At 41.3% G+C, this 23,432-nt stretch overlaps 1 protein-coding gene across 17 annotated transcripts in view; it reads left to right on the plus strand.

Annotated features, from left to right (window-relative positions):
• gramd1bb (GRAM domain containing 1Bb) overlaps positions 1 to 23,432 on the plus strand; it is a 114,134-nt gene that overhangs the window by 69,873 nt on the left and 20,829 nt on the right. For 10 of the 17 annotated variants that reach the window (XM_084950980.1, XM_084950984.1, XM_084950982.1 and 7 more), the window contains 2 exons: positions 21,282 to 21,492; positions 23,276 to 23,296. In XM_084950980.1, the coding sequence (XP_084807106.1) occupies positions 21,282 to 21,492; positions 23,276 to 23,296 (232 nt within the window). Of the gene's footprint in view, positions 1 to 7,078; positions 7,647 to 14,698; positions 15,321 to 15,405; positions 15,840 to 21,281; positions 21,493 to 23,275; positions 23,297 to 23,432 lie in introns of those variants that run through there. The other 7 variants (XM_084950981.1, XM_084950986.1, XM_084950985.1 and 4 more) reach the window with 4 other exon arrangements.

The raw sequence follows: 23,432 nt of genomic DNA on the forward strand, positions 1-23,432 counted from the left end.
CCCGATCTGTGTCATGACATCATTTTTCTGAATGGCGCATCTGTGTATTTGAGGAGCTCAGGGTCATGGAAGTGATGAGTCACTGATGTGGTGCATTAGAGAGTAGACGTTACACTTTTCTGTTTTTTTTCTGCTGGTAACGAAATGACATCATGATTAGTGAATTCAATTGTTTGAACCTCAAGGTGTCACGATTCGTGAAGTCAAGCGTTTCAGACCTCTCACGCAATTTATTCCTTCAAAGGTCAATGCACTTCATTAAAAGCCTCTTAAAAGTTGCCAGGTAGCTGCATTTCAGCCAAAAGAGGTGTATTTTAACATCATGTGTTAGCATAAGTTTCCAAGCTAAAATGCTTTTTCTGCTCCATCCATTAGTCAGCTGTACCATGGATGGATGGATGGATGGATAGATAATCCCTAAAAAGAAAAATTTAGGTTGGAGGCACTTCTCCGTTCTAAACACATATAGAGATCCATAAGAGATATAAGATATATATTTTTTTTATAAACTACACAAGAAAAAAGAAAGTGTAAGTCAGGGGTTTTTCAAAAAGATTGAATATCAGTATCACGTTCCACAATTTTATGAGTGAGGCTGCCAATAAATGAAGCAGCATTGAGGTTTATCATAAGCATCTTCTTAAAGTACTCAGGATGGGAGACGAGCAGAGCTCACACAGTGGCTGCTAAAATCATTTTAAGCATCATTAGCAGCTTACGGCGGGAAGGAGATTGAAGACCAAATAAAGTAGTTTAGTTAGTAGTAAATATATTACATAAATATATTACAAGGTGTCAGTTTGCAATTTGAAGATGTTTGAAACACACTCAGTAATGACCTGAGGAAATATATAATTTTTACTGATGGGAATGACTGAGTGACACCATCAGATGTCCTCCATTCACACTGTTAGTGGGAGTGGAGCTGCCATCGATCAATTTTATGAAAAGTTAATCAAGAAGTACAATGGGCCCAGATCTGTGCACAAATCACGCTTAAAGTTTTTCGCACACAAATCAATGATTTATCAATACTTTTTTCAGACCAAAATTTGTTCATATTTTCCCCAAAAAATGTCCCTCTGACCAGTGAAGGCCTGGCAGGCTTAAGACATGTAAAGTATTAAGTGTTCAACAGGAATTCTGCTACTAGTATTTTCTTGTTATTGTTGTTGTTGTTGTTGCCTTTTGGTCATTTTTTCAATGCTGCCTAAAAACCATAAACCACAAAGTGCTTAGAATTGCAACTAAATAAAGCAAAAAAAAAAAAAAAAAAAAAAGACAGAATATCAGAAAACCAAACACTAAAAGGAAACGTGTAGACTTTTATCTTTTAATTTAAAATTATTCCAGTATTCCTTGTCTGATCTCACCCTATGTTAAATTGTCTATTGTCTAATAGTCTAATTTTTTGGCACTATCCCAGGGAAGCTGGAGAAACTGGATTTTCCTTTTCCCCTATTGCAGGGAGTTTCTCATCTCCAACTGACAGATCACGCACTCTTTTGTCCTCCACCTGTTTTCCTCTTTTACTTGTAGTCTGTTAGTCTTTTCTTACCTTTCGTTTTCTCACTTTTTTTGTACTACCACAGTATCTGTTTAATTTTAAAAGATACTCAGATCCTCTGTTATTTTAGCCTGAGCCATGCTTTTTCATTTGTTTGTTTTATTTTATTTGTTTTGTTTTGTTTTTACTCTCATTACTCCCATGGAACCACTTTTGTAACCTTTGTCTTCTCTGACTTCCTCCTTGGACACAATAGTTTTAGTTCTGCTAGTCTGTTTCACATATATGTAGCTTGCACAACAGTGTTGGTTCAGAAAATCTGATGTACTAACAAGTGCACAGTTGTAAGAACAAAGTAGGCTGGTGTGCACGTGTAAGAAACCTAACGGTAATTTTGCGTGCACACTTTTTTGTGCAGGGTAGGAATGTTTCCATGCACATGTTTGTAAATGAAGGCCAATATCTCAAAACCACGATTAAGCTTTACTGAAGCTAAAAAATTGGACTAGTCTACCCATATTATTTAAAAGCTGTTAGCTTACAAACTAGGCTATTTCCATGTGTTTGGGGCTATTTATCAAATATTCAAACTGGTGTTATTTTTTACTGTGTTTTGCTGAAGAACAGTGAAATGATTTGAAATGAAATTATGGATAAAATCCAGATTTAGATCATAAAAGAAAAAGAACTCTACCAGACTCCAGCTACCATGTTACTGTTTATAGTGTGTTGTCTACTTACTAATCCTCAAGCCTACACCCACGTTGTTGTTTAGGTTTTTAATCCCAAAATCCCGTTCTCCTCCTTTTCTCTTCTTTGTTTAGTAATTATGGATGTGTGCGTTGCAGGTTTGTTTTAAAAGAAACATCGACCCATTTCCATCTTGCTTGTTTCAGCAGAAACAGGAAGTGGAAGGCTGTTTTTTGTTTTGTTTTTTTTGTTTTTTTTTTAAAGAGTGCTTTAATGTCAGCACGTGCAGTACTTTGTTCTTTTATTCATGGCACACGTGCCAAGCAGGCAGAAGGCCATCTGTACTTTACTTTATCACTTTGTGGGTCAACCTGATATTGAACGTGACGACTGTCCCTTTGCAGTGTTGCTTGATTCTTGCCATTAAACATAAACATATTTTACCATTGGATCAGTCTGGTTTTCCTTACACTACTTTTATTTTTATGTTAGTGTTGGCCGTCTGCATATTGTCTCTTTTGTCCTCGGTGCGATGCCTGCTGCTTGTGTGTTTTCAACAGAATATTAAATTTCACTAAGCCATCCTGAGCTGATGTTTGTTGTGTGCTGTTGTCCGATGTTTGCATCTGTTCAGACTTCTTCTTACTGTGAGACGTTGGCTGTGTCCCCGGCTTATCTGTTGCTTCTGTTAGTCGTGCACGTCAGCTTGTATCGCTGTGTCATCATCTCATCTAACATCGCTCATATGACTTTTAAGGGTTTTATTCATTCCTCTTCACGTTATAATCAGGACCGTTTAGTAATGTTTGAGTTCACATACTGACGTTTTTTTAATCTCTGATATTTTTCACTGATTTGATTTTCATCTTATTCCAAATCTAATGTTTGTATCTGTTTGTCTTTTTTCTTCTTCCTTCAAACAGCAAACTACAAAGAAATACTATTGTCGATGTGTACCCACGTGCATATACGGTGTACGCCTGTGTTTGCGGGCTGTAAAAGTATGCTCTCCCTCCTCACGCTGTGACCTTGGGAACTCAGATTATCCAACATGGTCAGTTAATCAATAAACAAAACTGTCAGCTGGTCACGTGACCACCAATTCCCCCTCTGTGGTCACAGAGTAAAGATGAACATGGGAGGGTCATCCATATTGACAGAAACCAGTGCGAGAGTAATCCATTCTCAGCTTCAGAGTAAGAAATGCCCTGCGGGCAGAATGAGTGAGTCACACTCACCACACCATCCAATCCCACAAGGCAGTGTAGAGGGATTAATGCAGATTATCTGCCAATGCTATTCTTAGATATAAATGAAAAATCTCTGGATCAGATTATGGTTCAAGGAATGCTAAAAAAGAAGCTGAGAAATCACATGACCAGTGTTTTGCAGATTTACAAGGACCTACTATCCGTAACGCCTATTCAATAAAATACTGTATTAGTGTAAATAAACATAAAATTTTATGTCTTTGGGTGAAAAAAGGAAATGTTGAACACATTATTTATTTAACATTTAAAGTTTATTTTAGAGTTTATCCTGACAATAAGTCATTTTTCCTGATCCCATATTGAATACTTTTATAATAACACTTTATCTGAACATAACAAATATTTTTCTGCAGAAGACTCAGCTACTCAGTGACCAGCAGGTGGCGTCGGTGAGAGTCAAACAGTCACTGACTGTTTGACTCTTCACCAGAGGAGCTGTCCTTTCAGCACCCCGTGTCTCCTGTGTCTGAGCTCAAGCCCTGTCAAGATTCAAACTACAGATACACACGAAGAAACCTGTGATATAGAAAAATCAATGAAGTTTACAAAGGCAGCAGAACTAGTAAAATGTCACAGAGACCCATCTGGTGATAGTGACAGAAATGAACAATGCATGCTCCGTGTTGCAGTTGTTTTACAATAGCTGGGTTCTGCTTTCATTAAAGACTGAAAGCCTTGGCAGGTGACATCTCACTCCCTAATCTGTGAAAGACTTTCCAGAAATCATGACCGCCACTAATCTAATCTTAGATGGAATATATTCACATCATTATTTTTATTCATTTATTTATTTAGTTCCCTGGGTTTTTTAGCAGTCTAAAATAAGGTGTGCACCATATGGCCACTGTGTGCGATGAGTCTTTTTATTTGAATGAAGTTCAAGCTCTCACAGCTTTATCCTGGGAGAGCGATTAGAGTGCTCTCACCTCACTTCCTTCCCTCTTTTCCTTTCCTCACTTTTTGCCCCTTTCTCCACAGTCCTATTGCATCCACATTAGCTGCGAATGCTGGCTAACAGTAGAGAAAGAGGCTGTCCATCTGTCTGCTCTTGCCCACTCCTGGTGAAGAGATGAAAGTTGCACTCACTGAGCGTTGTCACCGTGAGAGTTTTTCATGATAAAAGTAATCACAGTGGGGTCTGGGGGGCTTTTGAGAGTGAGCAGCTGCTGTCTATTCCCTCTTTTAGTCATGGAGCACAATTTGCAATCCTCTGAGATAAGACATGCTCAAATGTGCAAAGATGAATTTATGCTGCTGACATATTATAGACATTAGAAATTATTTGCCAGACTACTGTAAAATAATATATAGCAGCTCAGTATCATTCACAAAACCGCAAAAAATATAGATTTTCAAAAATCTTGCATGCTTACGTTATTCAGCACTTCTTAATGTGTGCATTAGCAACCACATACACTCACAGTAATCCACCAGTTAGCAAGCTCCATCCAGAGACGGTGTATGGGTGCATGATGTAGACACAGATACCTGCTAAGTAACGTGTTAAATATTAGAAGCGGTGAAGGTTAACTGATTTAACACAATATGTGTTCCCAAATACTCGATATAGAGATACTAGTTCTAGACTCACATCTGAGTAGATTATGATGTTGTTCCCTCTCTCCTACATATAACTTCTGATTTGTTACAGTTCAGAGCATGATTGCATTGCCATAAATAGATGAGTTGTTATACTCCGCTGCCACGGCTCATACTTTAATCAGAAATCTCGGTGGCGTTAATGCAGCATTATAGCAACACAGGAGTTTTCTATGTGTGTAGTGAGGTGTTGGCTTAGAACTGTCTTTAACTTTGGCCTACTGTCTGTGACTGGAGCATATTGATGTTATTCGCAGACAGAAGTACTCAGGTTTATCTGTATTATCTGCGTGCTATCATTTTATTTATTGGTCAGGCATGTGCTCACTCACGTGGCAACATCTACATTTTAGAAATCAAAGTGAGTGATTGAAGGTCAGTGGCTCAGGCTGAGTTCAATAATAACTTATTATAACGAAACTGTGCTTTAATAAAACTGCTTACACAGTTTAACCATAGGTTGTGATAATAAAACAAATGTATTCAAACAACAACAGAAAAAGACATCTCTCCAAAACAAACATGTTTCAGTAAAATAAGAGGTCTACATTCGAATCAGAATCAGAATACTTTATTAATAATTGAGGAAATTATTAGAATAGTTATTCTAGATCTTTAGAGCATGTGTGTGTTGCATCGGTTATGGTATTAGTCACCCCTAATGAGGTGTAATTCGTGTGCAGTGCTTTGAGAAGATTAAACAGGAAGAATGGGCTGCACCTTCACCCGGCGTTGGTGCTAAAGTCAGTCATAGTTTTTGATGACAGCTTCTGTTAAAGTGAATGATCAGCTGCTCTCTGAACCCTGTGGCCTCAAGTGATCCAGGGAAGAGATAAGCAGCTAGTTTTGTGTTCAGTGGACTTAAAAGCATGAAATACTCAGCCATTCGTTTATGTGTCTTTTTTTGTATTAGTGGCCTTTGCTATATTTTACAGCCATTCAATGGTTGCGAGGCACAGACTGTAGTTCAAAGATGAGCGAGACAGATTTGTCACTCCACATTTCTGGATATTTTCTTCAGAAAGTTGAGTTATCATTTATAGATCGTCAACCTGCTGCTCACTGATATAGTTTAAGATTAAAATGACTGACCTCACTGAGCTCAGTGTTATGATGTTCATGCGCTAAGCCTAACGGGGCGGAAATAATAACATATGATTCTGAAGGGGACCAATCGCCCTTTTTCTCAAATATCCTCAAAATGTCCCTGCCGTTTGTTGGTAATTTAATTAAATGTTTTTGCTTTTACTACTACCATGCACCAGTGCCTGAAAAATGAGCAAATGGAATCATAATCATAAATTCCCATAACTAAAATATACTCTAGTTTTTTGAGTGGTTTGTTGCGTTAGCTTAGCAGAAGCTGCTGCTAAAAAAGCCACATGTAGGTATAATAAATGTCAAACACTGCACTTCTCTCCAGTGTATTTAAAAATAAAACTACAAATCTTTTGGAAAACTAGAATAACAGCATAATACACTCACTGGCTAGGTTGGATAGTTCCCATTATTTGTTGACTGGGCAGTTATTGCTGACAGACTTATGAACCCAGCACCCAGAACTATCCCTCCACCAATTAGGGCAGTTTGATTTAAAGTCAAGTTACTGCAGTTATAAAACACTTGCTAGCCAACTAAGCAAACTGAGTTACCATGAAGGCCATCTGATTCATCATGTGTGCAGGCCACATAGCTATAAACACAAGTACCCCACTACACTCAATGCATTAAGAGATTAACAGGGTTAGCCGCTGACACAGATCAGGGGTGGAAACGAGTACGAGAGGAAAGAATTGCAGCAGGTTCCCTCAAATAATGCTGTTCTTGTATAGTCGGAGTTGAGCACAGGGGTAAATGCAAAGAGGATGTTATGACAGGAGCCTACCACCCTGCTCTAGCCCTCTCTGCTGGGCTAGTTATGCTTATCTTGGAGAGAAATAGAGAAAGAGAGCCATCTAGGGAAAAGGACAGAGAGAACAGGAGGGAGGGGGAGGGAGGGTAGAGATCCTGCGCCTGCTCATAGTGAGCACAGCAAGTGCAGCTTTCATCCGCAGCGGAGGCTGAGGCAGACAGAGTTAGAGTGAGCGAACAGAAGCTTGAAGCGACAGTGTGCGAGCCTGATTGAAAGCAAGGAGCAGCAACTAGAAATGTTGCCTTTTATTTGCAATCACTAGCCCTCGTGGTTCTGCTGCATGCTGCAGCTTGCTTTGCGAATGTTGCAGTGCAGGTCACCTCATTCTCTTTTGGGAAAAATGAGGAACCCCAGGGAGGTGTGAATTTCTGGCACAAGTGCTCAGCACTGCGGCATCTTGATCCGGGCGAAGGAATGTAGCAGAGAGGTTGGAGAAAGCCGAGAGGATCATCCATCCAGACTTCGGTTCCCGACCATCCGTCAGCCTGTGCGTGTCTCTCTTCCCTTCTTCTCCCTGTGCATCTCTCCTGCTCTGTGTATGGGAGGTGAGGCACTGGCAGGCTGTCAGTCAGCATGCGGCGGTGTGAACGGGCAGCCCAGTGCCCACAACACGCTATGGATATCAGACACTCCTCGCTGTACTAATGAAAGGCTTCAAGCTCGCCTGGTAAGAAAAGACAAGGAGATGTGGCACTCCGAATGTGTGTGTTTGAAATGTTACCGTTATTTCCTCCCCCAAATAGCCGTGAGGCTGTCATGAATGCAAAGCACAACCCAATCCAGCATCTAGATGTCTGGGCTATTTTCTGGTATTTTGTCCTCTGTGGCTTTAATAACATATGTCATCCTAAGATGACATTCTCTTACTGAGGCTTGATGGATGTTTATTTAGCTGTGCTTATTAAATCGAGCACATATCCGTCTGTCTAACACCTGTGTATTTCTACACCCTTATGTAAATCGCTAGAAACTGGCATGTAATGAGGGCTAGATCAGGACCAGTAAGCTGTGACCAGAGCGTGTGCATCCGGTGGGGCCAGTGTGGTGTAGCATGCTTTTCCCGCTGTGACTATAGCGACCCTGCTCTTCTCCCCTCTGGCTGGCTCAGTGTGAAAGGAGCAGCTGAGGAGAGACACTCACGTGGCTGCCTGGAAAAGAGCATGCACATGCTCCCTCGGTCTCTCCGCGGCTTTCGCTCTCGCCTTCCCCCCTGCCTGTTTTCCTGCTCCTTCCTTATCACACATAGACACACAGATTCAGCACCAGCAAGTGATTCTAGTCTCACTTTCTTTTCTAGCCTGTCTTGCTGCTCTGTGCGCTCCCCGTGAACTCTTCTATCGTCCATCTTTTTATCCTCTCCTCCCCCTGTGTTTGTTTATGCTCCTCCTCCTCCTCTTGCTTGATATTTTTAGAGACGAATTACGGCACACTGCAGGAAGAAAAAAAACTGGAGGGGGAGCAGTTTCGGCAACGTGCGTCCCACTTCCTTCCTTCCTTCCTTCCTTCCTTCCTTCCTTCTCACTTTCATGAGGACTTCTTCTCTTTCCTGCAGGACGTCTTCTTCATTTTTCCTAATGTCTCTCTTTTATTATCTCTATGTTTTCTTGCGTCTCTTCTCTTTTTCATCTCTTTTCTGCTCTCCTTTTTGTTTATGCATTTCAGATATATCACATAAACCCCCAGGTATTTTGAGATGCAGACAGCAGCTTTGAATTTTTCCTCTCAGGCCTTCATAAAACGAATCATATTGGCTGACACAAACATATATGCACTCAATGTGTCCTCCTGTTTGCATCCATACAGGACCCTTAGAGGACCCTGTTTGGCTGGCTAGCATGCATGTCCTGCTCTTATGGGGCAGAAATGCATGCACATGCTATTGATGTCTTTATGATCTGTTGCCTGTTTCACATTTATCACTGAGATGAACTCACTACTGTCAGTATTTATGACACTATTCTCCATCCTTCAAGGAGCAATCTGCTTTGTAGGCAAAACAGTGCGACCTGCAGGTCATTCCATACCTCTATCACTTCATTTCGTTATTAAGGTTATAAATCAGGAGCTGACATTGGACATGCAGTTCTTATTAATCTCAGTGGGATGAGGACATATCTGCGCTCATCAATGTATTAAAGAAATCCAGTGTGGGGTTTGTTGATCACTTACTAATCAGAAGACATGGAATAGGGAAGAAGAAGAGAGACAGGATATGTGCGCACATGTTTGTGTGTGTGAGAAAGGGAAGGGGGAAGGAGGGAGATTGCTCAGGATTTGACGGTGTCCGCAGTGTATGGATGTTTGCTCTTGGTATGACATTTGGCCTGACTTAAATCTGCTCACAAACACACACACACACACATTTACTCGCACGCAGATGTGCACATACAGCCAACAGCAGCTGTAGCAACAAGGCACTGACAGCAGGCTAGAGCTGGAGCTTACTCACTGCACGTGGCACGAGCCAGTTGTTGCTGCAGGATAGGTGGACAGACTGTGAGTGTGCAGACTCACATACAGAAACGTGTGTTTTGCTTCGCCCCAAACATGTCTAGTTAGTTGTTTAGCTCCTCTGTCTATAATGACATTACTGATCGTAGATGGCGAATGCATGCCCTTCCCCTGCTTTGCGTCATGCTAAGGCAGCAAGTGGAGCAAGTGGCATTGAGGAGTCGTTCCATCCACGATTTGTATTCCCCTCTGCGGCTGTGGAACAGAGCTCTGTCACTACCTCAGCTATCTACATGTATGTGCTGTGTCCGTATACACTGCTGTCATACACAGAGTCAAAACAGCAGGGATATTTAGATACTCGCACCTAGCAAAGAATTTGCATAGCTGCTTTAGATCCTCATGTGCATACATAGAATCCGAAGCTTCGGGCAGTTAATATCCAGTGCTGAGCTCTCTGGGCTATTTTAGGCTGACTTGAAAATTGTAGCTCCCAGGCCTCTGTACAGAGAACGTTTAATTTAGCACAGTATATGTATGGTGTTAGAGAGAGAGAAGGAAAAGACTGTGCCTCTGTGTGAACTGCTGATTGTCCAGCTGGTCCTCCAGAGCCATTAGAGGTGTCAGATGTGATCAACCCCATGCATTGAAAACAAAAGCATGAAATGTCAAGAGACAAGATTTTGTAAGGAATAGGTGCAGCATCTTGGACCCAGCTGCAGAGTCAGAAATAGACCACTGCACCAGCAGGCAAGGCCACAGTGGACTCCCAGGTTTACTACAGGGGGCTCCGCAGTGTAGAGAAACTGCAGAAGGCTTTCCCGTCCAGCCTCAGCTGATTATCTCCCTTTCTCTCTTTTGTCCCCCCCATCCCCCTGTTTACTTATTTTATTAGTGCATCCTTGCCACAAGCCATTTGTCATCACCGATTATACTCTCTACTGTTCCCCAGGCTGCATCCGATGCAGCAAGCTTTTTTTGCGTCTGCAGTGTGAGCGGATATGATTGACGAAGCCAGAATTATTGATTCACAAAGTCAATGAAAAACACAGAGATGGTTACATAACAGCACTTAGGGATATAGGAATAATCCATACATTAGCAGTTCAGGGTTCAGCTTACCTAAGTAGGAAGACTAGGAAGTTTGGTTATATGTGAATAAATAAGGAATAACATTTTAAAAGACTTTTTTATATATATTTCTATATATTTTTATATATATTTCTGCGATCTTAAAGGCCTCACAGTCAGTAGACTATGAATATTTCAGGAACCAGAAAACTGGTTCATATACACATATATAACATATACTTTCCTCTTTCGCCATCAGCCTAAAAACAGTACCTTTACATATGCATCTCTCACAAAGCCCCTCTAAACAAAGAGACTATATATTTTATTAGACTGGGTCATGAAAGTCTTCAGGGCACACACAGTGGTAGCTATAGATGCATAATCCGCAGTAATGTGGAGATGATGCATATTTGTGTCTCTGACATGGGCAGAACTTTGTAACCATGAAGGACTTGAAAGGTTTGGCATATATTAGAGAGGTGAAATATCCAGATTGACCAGTGAAGTAAAGTTAACATTGATACAATGGAGATGCTGTATTTTACAGCATTACCTCAGTCAGGTGGAGTAGTTATGAATGTATGCGTCCATATGCACAAGGTTAAATTCAAACAGGTTTTAGGGAACTAGTGTAAAAAAGCTTTTGTTTAATACTAACTGTCAGTAAGTAAGAACTTGTGGTTCACTTATAGCCCAGAAAAGGATGAAAATGTACACACAGAAGACGTTTGTCTAACAAATCAAGTTCTGACAGTATGAATTAACATTTTATTTTTTTCAATGTAAAGATCACATTCGAGATCATATGATTACTGGGTGTTGGAAACTGTTGCTTGAAGAACTGGTATTCATTGATTATCATCTTTGTTTCTGTAAAACGAATCAATTGCTCGTATCGGCTTAACTTTAGGATAGAAGTGCAGCATAACAGCATGAGAACACCAGGGTGTTCCTGTGTTTCTCGTCAAAATATTTAATTACATATTTCAAACATTAGTAGTAACACTACTTACTTATTTGACTTTCAAACTTTAAAAATACTTCACTTTGTTTCCCTCGCCCTACCTCCTGCCCAGAGCTTTGTCACCCAGCCTGCTTCCGCCTGTGTATCCCTTGCAGATGGCAGCGGCTGTGCCACGTCCCACTGGGACAAAGTGTCCTACAGGGGCCTAATCCGGTTGGCACTTTCCCGTCCCTTCCTGTCCCTCTCTGACACCTTGAGTTCTCAAATTACCTCATCAAGCTGTGGTTTGGAATTTAATTCGGCATGTTTAATTATATCAGCGTTTAAAACAGCTTCCTGTACCCAGAGGTGACAGCTTCAATAAGAACCCAAAAATTGTTACAGGCCTGCCTATGTTAGGTTGTCTCACAGAGAGGATAATTAAGCATTTTAATTAAGCCTGGGACTAAAGTCATGCTTGTGGGAATAGATTTAAATAGTTTTAGGAAAGGTAACCTATATAATGCCCCGCATGTTGTGTTTTTTTACTGTGTGGACACACTGTACATTGATGCAGAAAGTGTTATGTCAGTCTTTCAGTCTCCTTTATTTGGTTAAAAAAAAAAAAAAAACCCCAAAACAAATGGAAACACCGATCATCAGCTTGAACTCTTGGGATTTTTTTGATTGCTAATAGTGTGTTTAAATACTGCATCAGCACCCCCCCACCCCCCCACCCCCCCTCACGAACACACCACCCTCCAGCTCTCTACTTCTCCCTTGATTTGGGAACATTTCAAGTAGCGGTGCACATGAATGGCTTGACAGGCTGCCATGGTAGCTGCACGGCCGACACAGTCAGGCTGACAGACATTTCCGACCCAGCGAGGCATCGTCACATTGGTGTCGTCATGACAACTCTGTAAACAGCACGCCTTCCTCTCAAAAATCATAGGCGCCTCTAATGTTTGTGGTGTGTTTTGCGTACATCATCAGCAAAATGAACTGTATGAAATCAAATGAATTGTTTTTTAAACCTGTCAATCATCATTACGTAGCTGCAAAGGAGCAGCTACGTAAACACGGCTGTTCATTTCATACCATGTCTGTGAGTGTGTGGTCAATTTGACCATCTGTGTATCCCCCGGGTTCAACAACAATGAGAACAGAGGTTCTCTAAGTAGGTCACTTGTTGGTGTGAGTCTGGGCGGGCTTATCACGGCACACAGTAGTCCAGCTCAGTGGACCAGCTCCCTTTGTTCCACAGCACAGCTCCGCTGAGCGCTCCCACAGAGGCAGCCAGCAATGCTGCAGCCCCAGGGTCAAGTCTTTCCAGCAGCACAGCTAAAGGTTCCGTTTGCTTCTTTTTACAGACACAGAGGTGATTACTGACTGCGATAGCCTGCATGTGTAAATGGCTGTGAATGTGAATTCATTACCTTAAAATGACTTTTCCTGGCATGTACATGTGACAGGTTTCCGCTGTTGCAAGCTTATTATAGTCTCACAACAATGTGCAGTTAGAAGTAAATCATAGTAATAATTAATAAAGTAGTAAATATAAACAAACATTTTAGGTTTCACATAGAACAGGTTCACCCATAATAATTAGAAACCAGTTGTACCTCATTAGGGGTTTCATTCCAGTCCTATAGCCAAAACCTTGCATCTGTTTGACTTACATGAAGGTGTAAATATGTCTAATTCGATAAGTTATAGATAACAACAGAATTTTAATGGCTCACAAAGCTGGCATGTGAATGATTGTGTGATTTTGTGTTCAGATTTTTTTCCATTTTCAGTTTATTTAAAATAATGTAATCCAGGTAATTATTGTTCGCACTGTTGCCTCACACCAAGAAGGTCCTGAATTCGATTCCGACACCTGGCTGCGTGGCCGGCTTCCTCCCACAGTTAGTGGGGTTAGGTTAATTGGTATATGGTTCGCTAATCTCAAACCCACCAGCGTAAATACAGTTATACTGTATGTACATTGAAAAAAACTAGAAACTGGAAAAGAAAGTCCAGTATTGATAGTATTTAATGCTAAGCAGAGGTAGGAAGCACCAAAAGTAGTTTAACATTGCTATAAAAACTAAATGCAACAAAAATAACAGAAACAGGCTTTAAAATTTCGAGCAGGTCGTGACGTCTATGAAACCTGTGACTAGTTTGTGAGCTGAGATCCTGGAAGCATCAGACTTGGGTGAAGGGAGGGGACTGAGCCCTTCTACACACGAACACATGAAATAAACAGGAATGCTGCAGCACCCTGTAGCAAAATGGCCGTATGAAAATGGAACTAGTGTGATTATGAGTCATCACTGTGAACAGTTTAATGGGATTTAGGGATGGTTTATTTTGTTATTTACACATCCACTTCTCCTACTGTGCCATGTGAAATCCACAAGAGGCCAGTCTGTTTTTGTAATCTTGTGTTTTCTCTTTTTTTACCTTTATGACTCAAACATCCATGTATAAAATACCAAATTTGTAAAACTATGCACCTTTATATTCTGTAATTAGAGCTTGAGCATGCATTAATGAAACATCATTAAAGTATAATGTAACTGTCTGTAAAAATAATGTGTTTTCACTGCTTCGGGGGAAAGTACTGTAGGTTCATGTGAAGTTTAAATCAGCGATGCCTTTTATATTCAGGGGCATGTTTGATTATTGCTGCACTCTTTGCTTTAAACAATCAGAGGTGAGATCAAGTTCAGGAAGCACTCTCCACTACAGCAGGAATGACTAATGACAGGCGTCGCACACATGTGTTACAATGCAAAGTGAACTGCTTGTATATCTGCATTAAAATGGATAGCAATGATACGGCTTCATATTTTAATCTTTATTTATTCATTTGACCATGAGACAAAGTGGAAACACAGAATGCTTTAGGAGCTATGGAGTGACAGTTCCACAGATGAATCGCAGGTTAATCCTAAATATTTGTTGGACACATACAGGGAGCATCAGCAGCTATGATTTTTTTTTAAATATATGAATTTGGGTTTCTTCTAGTTATTAGAAAAAAAACACTGTGGCTTTGTGCATGTGTGTGGGTGTGAAACATGAAATGTGTTTACCACTGAGAAATGGGTGGCTCATTATGCGATTTCGAAGGAGCTTCCAGTGTAAAGTGACCTGAATGCCGGTGATGTCAGCCCCTCCGATTCATGAAACACATGAATAATTGAGGAAGAAGCAGGCTCAGTGCACCGGCGCTGGGCAGAGATGGAATGCAAAGTGAAAGCCATCTCTTTCCTCATTAGCTCCGTCTCTGTCTCTCACCCGCTCTCGCTCTAGCCTGGCTCGCACATTCTCTTTCAGTCTCTTCTATCTATTGTCAGCCTGCAGCCCTGAAATTCTGTGACCCAGCAGCAGCGATCGCGAGAGGAAGAGCCTCGCTTGGATACTAGGAGAGGCAATAAGCAGACAGATGATCCAATGGCTGAGAGAGCAGAGGAAGAAAAAGGGGGAACGGAAAAGTGCAGGTTGCTAAGAGAGAACGGGAGCTTATCAGCCCGTATCTGACAAAGGAGAGGCGAGCGCATGATAGAAAGAGAAGAACGAGGTCTGATATCCTGGCTTCGGTGGCTTCTCTCCATCTGCTGGGAACAAAATATGTTCCCTTTAGCTCGCTCTGCTGCGTCTGCTTCCTCCTTCTTTACCTCTCATCCTCCTGGCATGCTCCGGAACTCGTCCGCCCTCCTCCCCTTTATCCCTCATCCCTCTTTCCTCTCCCCCCCACCCTTCATCCACCTCCTCTCTCCTTCTTCCTGTTCCTCATCTAAGGCTCCCGCTGCGTGAATGAAGCTGATTGAAAGGGGCTGAGCGCTGCGGAGTGGCTCCCTACATGGCTACAAGCAGGTTAGTTCTGGGAACAACTGCCTGCATACCTGCCTGCATTCAGACAGACTGACACGGAGCCGGCATAATGATGAGTTTCCCTGCTTGGATCAACACGTTCTATTTAGAAGGAAAATCCTAGGAGGATGAGAGCTGCACCTCAGACCACCAATGCTTCTTCTTTGGCAGGTGGTGTTAAGGGCAACGTAAGCTGGTTATTAGGAGATCAGAGCTGGCTGGGGAAGATCAGTGGCTGTAAGCCTGCTGAAGGAAATCACCCAGCCTCCTTCTCCCATTTTTTTTTCTCTGTCTCTCTCACTCTCACCATGTTTTTCTCCAGCTACCTTTTCTTTTGCACGGAGAGAGAAAAGAAGTGCAGTGTGCAGTTTGTGGGATGATCCACTGGGTGAACAGCTCATCACTGGGAGCTGCCTGCGAGGACATGGTGGTGTTTGAGTGTGTGACGGTGGCCAGCGAGGGCTGTCGCTGCCTTGAGGGCTGCTGTGAGGAGGTGCTGAGGGGCCGTGTCTTTCATCAGGGGTATGGTGGATTCTGTGATGCATGCGTTAGTGCCACTGTGCATATGCAGGGGAAAACAAGGGATGGGTGGGGTAGAATGGTTTTGGTTATGTAATCTGTGCGGTTCACAGGCGCATTTAAATACCAAAGTGGTTTATTCTGTATTATTTTGTAGATTGTGTGTGCGATGTCACTATTTTTATCAGTTCGGCAAGACAAAGCGAGCTGTGACGTGCCTGGTGTGATTAGTGGGCATACATACTGTGCGTCCACGCGCATGCCCATGTTTACTTCTGCTCCTGTGTGCTCAATGCGCGCATTCCTGGGAGCGCATGTGCAGTGGTTGCTAGCAAGCGTGGTGCTCCTCATGGTCCTTTGGGAGCAAGCAGAGCTGAAGGACCAATGCCAGATGGGTATTTTCCAGGGTCAGCAAAACTGTGAAAACAAGTGGGGCCCATGGAAAGGCCCGGAACTCTGCTCTATTGTGAAGTTGAGCGTTTGGACAGCTTGAGCCGGTTGGATTTAGGGCTTTAGAGCTTATTTAAAGAAAAGACTGTAACAAAGTGGTGCAAACAGCGAGCTTGTTTCTCTTTCTTTTCTTTTCTTTTCTTTTTTCTTTCACTATGAGCACAAGAACTTGACCTATTGTGAATGGCTGGCACATCAAGATCCTGTGTGATTAACACCTTGAAGTCAGTTGTCTGGGTTTTTTATGTAACTAGGCAAAACTTTAAAACTGGACAACAAAAATCTTGTTACTCATCTCGTTGTATCATCAAGTCTTAGCTCGACTCAGTCCAAGCTACTGCTCAGAACCAACAAAAGCACAGGAATAAGTCATCCTAGTCTTCATTTACTTCATGTACATTGCATTGAAACATTGCATTGACAACTGCAACTGCAGATAAGACATCTTCAGATCTCTTATCTGCTTAATGAAATAAAGAAATAGCCCCATAGGTGTCCACAAAATAGGTTTTGAGTTTTTCACTTGCATTTAAAAGAGTCTGAGCATTAAAAAAGTCTGCAATTATTCAACAATTAATGTAACAGTTTATCAGGTCTCTTGAATTAAAGCCGAGCCTCTGCGCTTCCCTTGGATCTCAGTTCATTTCAACTCCATTTGCTGGGATACAGAGGCGAAATCCAAACATTTCCGGAGCCAAGTTGTGTTTGTACCTTCAAGTTTTCTCAGATGCAATGTGAATAATCAATGTTTAAATGACAGCTGTTTGTTTGAAGACACAAACACTTGCTTAATCATGAAATGTACAATGACGGTGCCCAGATGGGTTGTGAGGTATTGTCTGTCACGTGTGGTATTGTCTGTCACATCACCATCCTGCTGTATTTTCGGCTCAGACGGCTTCTCTGACTGCAGAGCTTGAGTATATTTAGCCACACACATTGAATATTTAAGCCATCCTGTCCACTGTTGCTATAGCGATCTTCATTCAAAGTAGAGCTGTGTTTGAGCTTTGTAGTAGGCAATGCTCCAAGTGATATGTTTTTGGGGTTTTTTTTAAACTGATAAATTTCTTGAAGTTCTCTCTGTGTGTATACTGTATATATGTCACTGAATATAAGTGTACACAGCAGCCTTCAGGCCACTTTATCATTGCCACCCTATGACCCAGTAGGGACTCTTGCCCTATTTTAGCTCCAATACAACCAATAGTGCATATACGTTTGCAGTGTTTGTCATGTCTGTTACATACGGCATTTTCATATGACGTGATAACTGTAAGAGCCTTGTCTATTAATCTACTGCCGAACTCTGTGTTTGACATTAATCACATCTCCCCACATACTAGCGTCCAGAGATAATGCTGTGACAGGTCCTCGCTTTGTGTCTCAGTGTTGTGTTTCATGAGGGAGTTAAGAACAAAGCAGTTGCGACTGATGCTTTTGTCCACTCTTCTTCAGGCTAGCAAAGGCTGCATGTTCACTCTGTCCACACTTAGCCCGCTGGTTCAAAGAGCAAACTCTTGTGTGAATGACCGATTGGGTTCAGTCATTCATATGCTGATGACGGATTCAGTGTTTCCATTGTTTACTGCCGTGTATCTGGAAGGGAGAGGTGATCCGTGCATTCCTTTTACTGAAAACAACAAGTGGGGGTCGCTGTACATGTTTTGCATGCGGGGACATTATAAGAGATGAGCCGTGTCTTTTTTTTGTTATCTCTTCTATTTGCTAGTTTTGGTTACCCAACCGCATCTCTCAAACATAACATGGATTCACATGAATTATGCTCTTCAGGTAACCCTTATGGAAGCCATTATCTTTATGTATTGTCTATTTTTGTTTGGTGATGCTACCAAGCTACATTGTAGCTACATTGTAGTATCCAAGCATTTTGACTTTTAGTATAATTAACCTTCATAGGACCAGATGGGAACTCCATCCAGTCTTGCAGCTCTAGTCCAGACCTGCTAGTGTGAGAGTGAGAGTGACCAGCCTAGGATGTGACATGCAAAATAACACGACAGGCACATTTATGAACCCAGTACATGCCCATGCTATAGTATTGTTGGCCTATTTGTGCTATTTATTGTTTAATTAAGGCAACAGGATGCTTGCATAAGATGTCGCAGGCACATAAATGCTAAAAACGGGTCATTTTTACATATTGCTAGGTGGTTGCCAGGCAACCTTATGGGGTAATACAAATTATTCACAAGGGGTCGTCATAGTGGGTAGCTCCCAATGTTGGATTTGGCAGATTTTTAAATGAAGCCATCAGGTGTCTGATGGTGTATAAATTAAGTTTTGTGGACATAAATAAAATGTCATTATAATGAAATAAAAGGATGCAGGTGCATCAATACTGAAAGCAGCTCATATAAGTTGCCCATTGCTAGGTGGTTCCTAGGCAACATGGTGATATCATAATATCTGATATGGAAAAGAACTTAAAGGAGCCTAAGATGCACCCGTGCGCCAAGTTTTATCGCTCAGCTCCTGGCAATGTAGGTGTTGGAGTTGGCGGATGAAGAAACAAACAAATGTGCAGACTGAGATTTTATGTCTTACAGTAAAATGCTCTGTTTGGATGCAAAGTCACGAAAACAGTATGTTTTATCTGTATTATTTGCACAAAAATGTGTTTGTGTCTGCAGTTATGAGATCATTGAGAACACAGACACATGACTGAGTGTGGACTGTCTTGGTGCAGGTTTGGTTTGCCATGAGATTCCAGTTCTGTAGCTATTGTATTTTGATATATATTGTTAATATATCTATTTGATGTACCTGTGCTCTTCTAAGGTTTGGTACAGTGCGCTACTTGCACCTTTTCTGGTTAATATTTGTGAAATTGGTGACAGCTGTTCTGATTATAAGTCACCTGTCCCAGTCAAGGGGCACGTGGTGCACAGGATGCTCATCTTAAATTGTATTTTTGTGCATCACTTGGTCTTACATACGTGGTTTCAGTCATGATTTATTTATGCTTTCACATGAATTGTTGAGAAAATACTAGAATAGGGTGAACTGGTTGGGAATTCACCATGTGTCACAGCCTATTACAATAAAAAGTATGATGGTAATCTGTCTTAAATTTGTCATGGATCAAATATGATACATTAGTGAGGAACTAGTATATAGGGTCTTGTATTTATTATATCTATATTTTTGTTCTGGAATTCAAACGCACTGAAGAAGACCCAGCACATAGTACAGTTTTAAGGGCCCAATCGCCTTGGAGTAACAGGGTTTGCGTCCAACCCAGTAATAAAAAATTTAAATCTGCCCATCATGTCTTCCCAAAAGTCCCCAAAACACAAATGTTCTATCTGACCAAACATAAAAGACGTTCATTGAACACCTTTGTGCTTCATGTTGGTTTACACGTCCACCAGCAGCACGGAACACAACAGCCGCCCCCACCACTTACGGGCATGTGCCACAGTTTGTGCCATTCTCCATCCTCCTATCATCATGTGCAGTTGCCCACAGGGTTTCCCACAGTGTTTTGTAGCCCAGACAAGAATCTGCTTACATCATAAAAAATGTATAACCTTACAAAACCACCCATTCACCTTTAAAGAAAAGCATCACAGGTGTCGTTCTGAATAACCAATGTCATAATTTCATTGTCTGTTCTGATTTTAATCTAGTATGTCATCCTTTATTTGGAAATTCAGCAGGTTATGGGTTGGGTGTTGCCTGTGCTAAAATCAAAGTATTTGCTTGATTGTCCCCCAACTTCCAGGTGTGTCGTATATGCGCTTAACTACAAATCTTCTGGCTGAGACAGAGATCGTACTGCACGGTGCATATCAGATCAGCAAGCTGCAAAATTTAATAGCATGCATCTTGGCATGTACAACGCCAGAAGTTAATATGAAACGCCAAAAAGCACAAGAGGGAGCGTGAGAGGCAATAAAAATACTCATTAGAAAGCTAAACTGTAGCTCTGCACTAAAATCTCATGTGGTGGTCCTTTACCGTTGGCAGAAATTAATCTATACTTAAAATTCTAAATGTTTAACAATTAATGTCTTTTAAGGAGAGCTTTCCCTTAAATGTATTCTTAATGGCGTCACTAAGGAATACACAATGTACACTATACTTAAAATGATCATCGACTGAAAGAACTGAACTTTAGGTAATCATATGTATTGATGTCAGAGGCGTGCATTATTTATCTTAGTGAGTCAACAGATGTGAAGGCTCTGTGATGTCCTTGTCTTTTAAAATCAAGCAGCCATTGGTACATCAGCATCTGACAGTCAGACAGAAGCTGTCATCACCGCTCTCTATGATTCAAGGCTCCAAGCTGCAGTGAAGTCCCAAATGTAACGGTAGATCAGTAATTCATGACCACTAACAGCAGCCATCGACTGACGTAATGGCTTGCATAACGCCATGTCAAGTAACCAGGCCTGGCAGGCACACTGTCACACAGATCACTTACAGGGCCTTTTGTTAGCTTCTGTCATTAGGAGAAGAAGGCTCCTTACTCAGCCAGAGATGTTTGAGATAGTCTAGTTCTGGATCACAGAGCCTAGCAGATAGAAACCTTGTGCACAGTTAAGGTAGGGACTGCATGCAAAACAGAAATAGTGAAATATCACAGTGAGGATCATTCAAATTTGATATTTTTTCTAAAGATTTCTTAATAACTATGTGGATGTAGCTTACGCCATTTCGTTTCGTCATTGCTGCTTTTGTTGTTGTTGTTGTTTTTGAGTTCCCGTATTAGCTTGGCCATTATTAGCCAGGTTAGCACATGGTGCTTCAAGCCTATTAAGCCTCAAGTGATGTAAGGCTGAGCAAACAGTGTATGTGCTGTGCTGCTGTCCACACTGACCTGTAGGTCAGCGCTGTCATGCAGAGCAGTTTGTCTTAATATTTGTTGTGAGGGTAAATCACATTGGAATGAATTCTCTTCTTTTTCTCTCTTTTCTCTCGTTTGTTTGTTTGTTTGTTTGTTTGTTTGTTTGTTTGTTTTTTTAGCACTGCCAGTAACTCAAACAAGAGCACGCCCGCCTGCTCACCAGTCCTGCGTAAACGCTCGCGCTCTCCCACACCACAGAGCCAGGAGGGTGAGAACATGGTGGAGAAGGGTTCAGACCACTCCTCTGACAAGTCCCCCTCCACGCCTGAGCAGGTTGTCCAGAGAACGTACTCCGTGCAGTCGGCACGAAGCGGGGGAAAGAACTCAAAGGTGAGTACACGGGAGATTCGCCTTTTTATCCTCTCGATGCATCATCTGGAATCTGATCAGATGGAAATACAATACGGACTGAAACACGGTGCACTTTCACTGGCATTTTTTTTTTTTTTTTAAACGGAAAAAACAGAGGATCCAGCTCTCAGCATCTCTCAGCCCTTTTTGAGCTGTGTGTCCTTTCCACCCAAAACACTCAGAACTGCAGAAAGAGAGGCCCCCATACACCTCGACAACACTTTGCGTCACACAGAGCTGCTTCACAGTGGGACACCAGGTGTCAATATCACAGACAAAGATAAAGGTGAGACGGGCAGGATAAGGCCTAAGTGGAACACTTAGTAATAATCCTCAGTAATAAATTATTCATTGAGAATTAATTAAACTGTAGTAAAAAATCATTTCAGTGTGAAGGAATTATCATTGATTATGTTTGATAATTATAGTTATTATTAGTTTGTACACTAACTGATTTGACTGGGCATCAATCATTATCAGGGACGCTGTTTATTTTAACCAATTATTAAACATTATTAATTATAATGTAATATAACGTCAAAAACTGTTTGTTCAAAATAAGTAAGCTGTTTATTAGCTGTCTATTCACCATTTAACAATGATCTTTAGTATAAAGTGTTACCTGCTTTGACCATACGTTGTCTTTAACCTCAAACCTAAGCATACACATTATTACAGTTGAGTGTAATTTTTACGTTGTTGTTTCCACTTTGGCTCAAATACAGTAAGATGGTGGAGACGAATTTCAGGACTCTGGAGAAGATTTAGTTTTATAACTTGAACGCTTACACTCAGCAAGAATATAATTGTGTAGGAAACAGACATAAATCAATAGGAGGGCACTGAAATGAGGTTAGCAACTACCTGCCATGCTTTGGATTTCCTCTGTGATTTTAGTCCTGCTATGTTGCATTACATTTTTTCATCTTCTAAATTAGTCCTCCTGACTCTCTGACAGTCGTGATGATATTTTAACTCTTGTGATCCAGCTGTGTAACTGTGGCTGCACTAACACGTCAGTGTTGGCCCGGCTTTAGTTATTCTCTAGTGTAGTGACGCACGTGTTAGGATCGGTTATTGACTTGGTAGGTGACTGATGATCTGTAACTATCACTCCACCCCTCCAAAACCAATCTGAACAGATAATACTATTCTCTCTGTTCCTCCTGAACACACATTTTTTCACTAATTTTACAATAAAAGATTAAAGAAGCCAATCAGTAAAGTTTTATATTGTACCTGTTTTAGCTTGCTAAACAACAAAATTAATCCAGGAAATGACTTACATTGACAAATGTAAAATGTAAACAATGGTTTCAAATCAGAGATTAGGATTTCTTGCACTGAGCATGTTCTCTGTGTAGCTTTCAAGTGTTTTTTGGATCTATTTGAGTTCTCATCAGCATTTCTCGTCACAAGCGAATTTAAATCTTTGAAAGTCAGGTATTCTCACAGAAGATACAAGCCATCACACTCCATCTCCTTTTTTGCCTTTGCCTCATCCATCTCCGCTGATCTCCGTTGGGTTTTTGAGATCGTTTTCATTTCTCCAAGTCACACTGTGCACGCCGTCTCTCTCTTCGCTGCTGCTGCTGCTGCTGCTGCTACATGCCATAATGATAATACATACCATCTGATAAAGACTGTTCAGCTCTTCTGTTGGTACTGTCAGCTGTTTCTTCTTGCAGTTTGTTTCGTTTTTGGGGTTTCATTTTTCTATCTGATTTTTTTGTTCTTTGTTCTTCTCCTGATTGCATGCTAGTCTCACAAGCGTCTTTCCAAAGTAAGCATTACTCTTTTTTTCTGTTCTTCTAATATTTCCGTGCCCACTTCCCCTCTGCAACACCTCTTGTCTTGTGAGCTGCGCTGTGAAAAAAAACCCCAAAAAACAACTTTCCTGTTTTTCGAATGCTTTCCCC

This window comes from Perissodus microlepis, chromosome 14, assembly GCF_051167445.1.
Source record: "Perissodus microlepis isolate ML-2025 ecotype Zambia chromosome 14, ASM5116744v1, whole genome shotgun sequence".
NCBI classification, from domain to species: Eukaryota; Metazoa; Chordata; class Actinopteri; order Cichliformes; family Cichlidae; genus Perissodus; species Perissodus microlepis.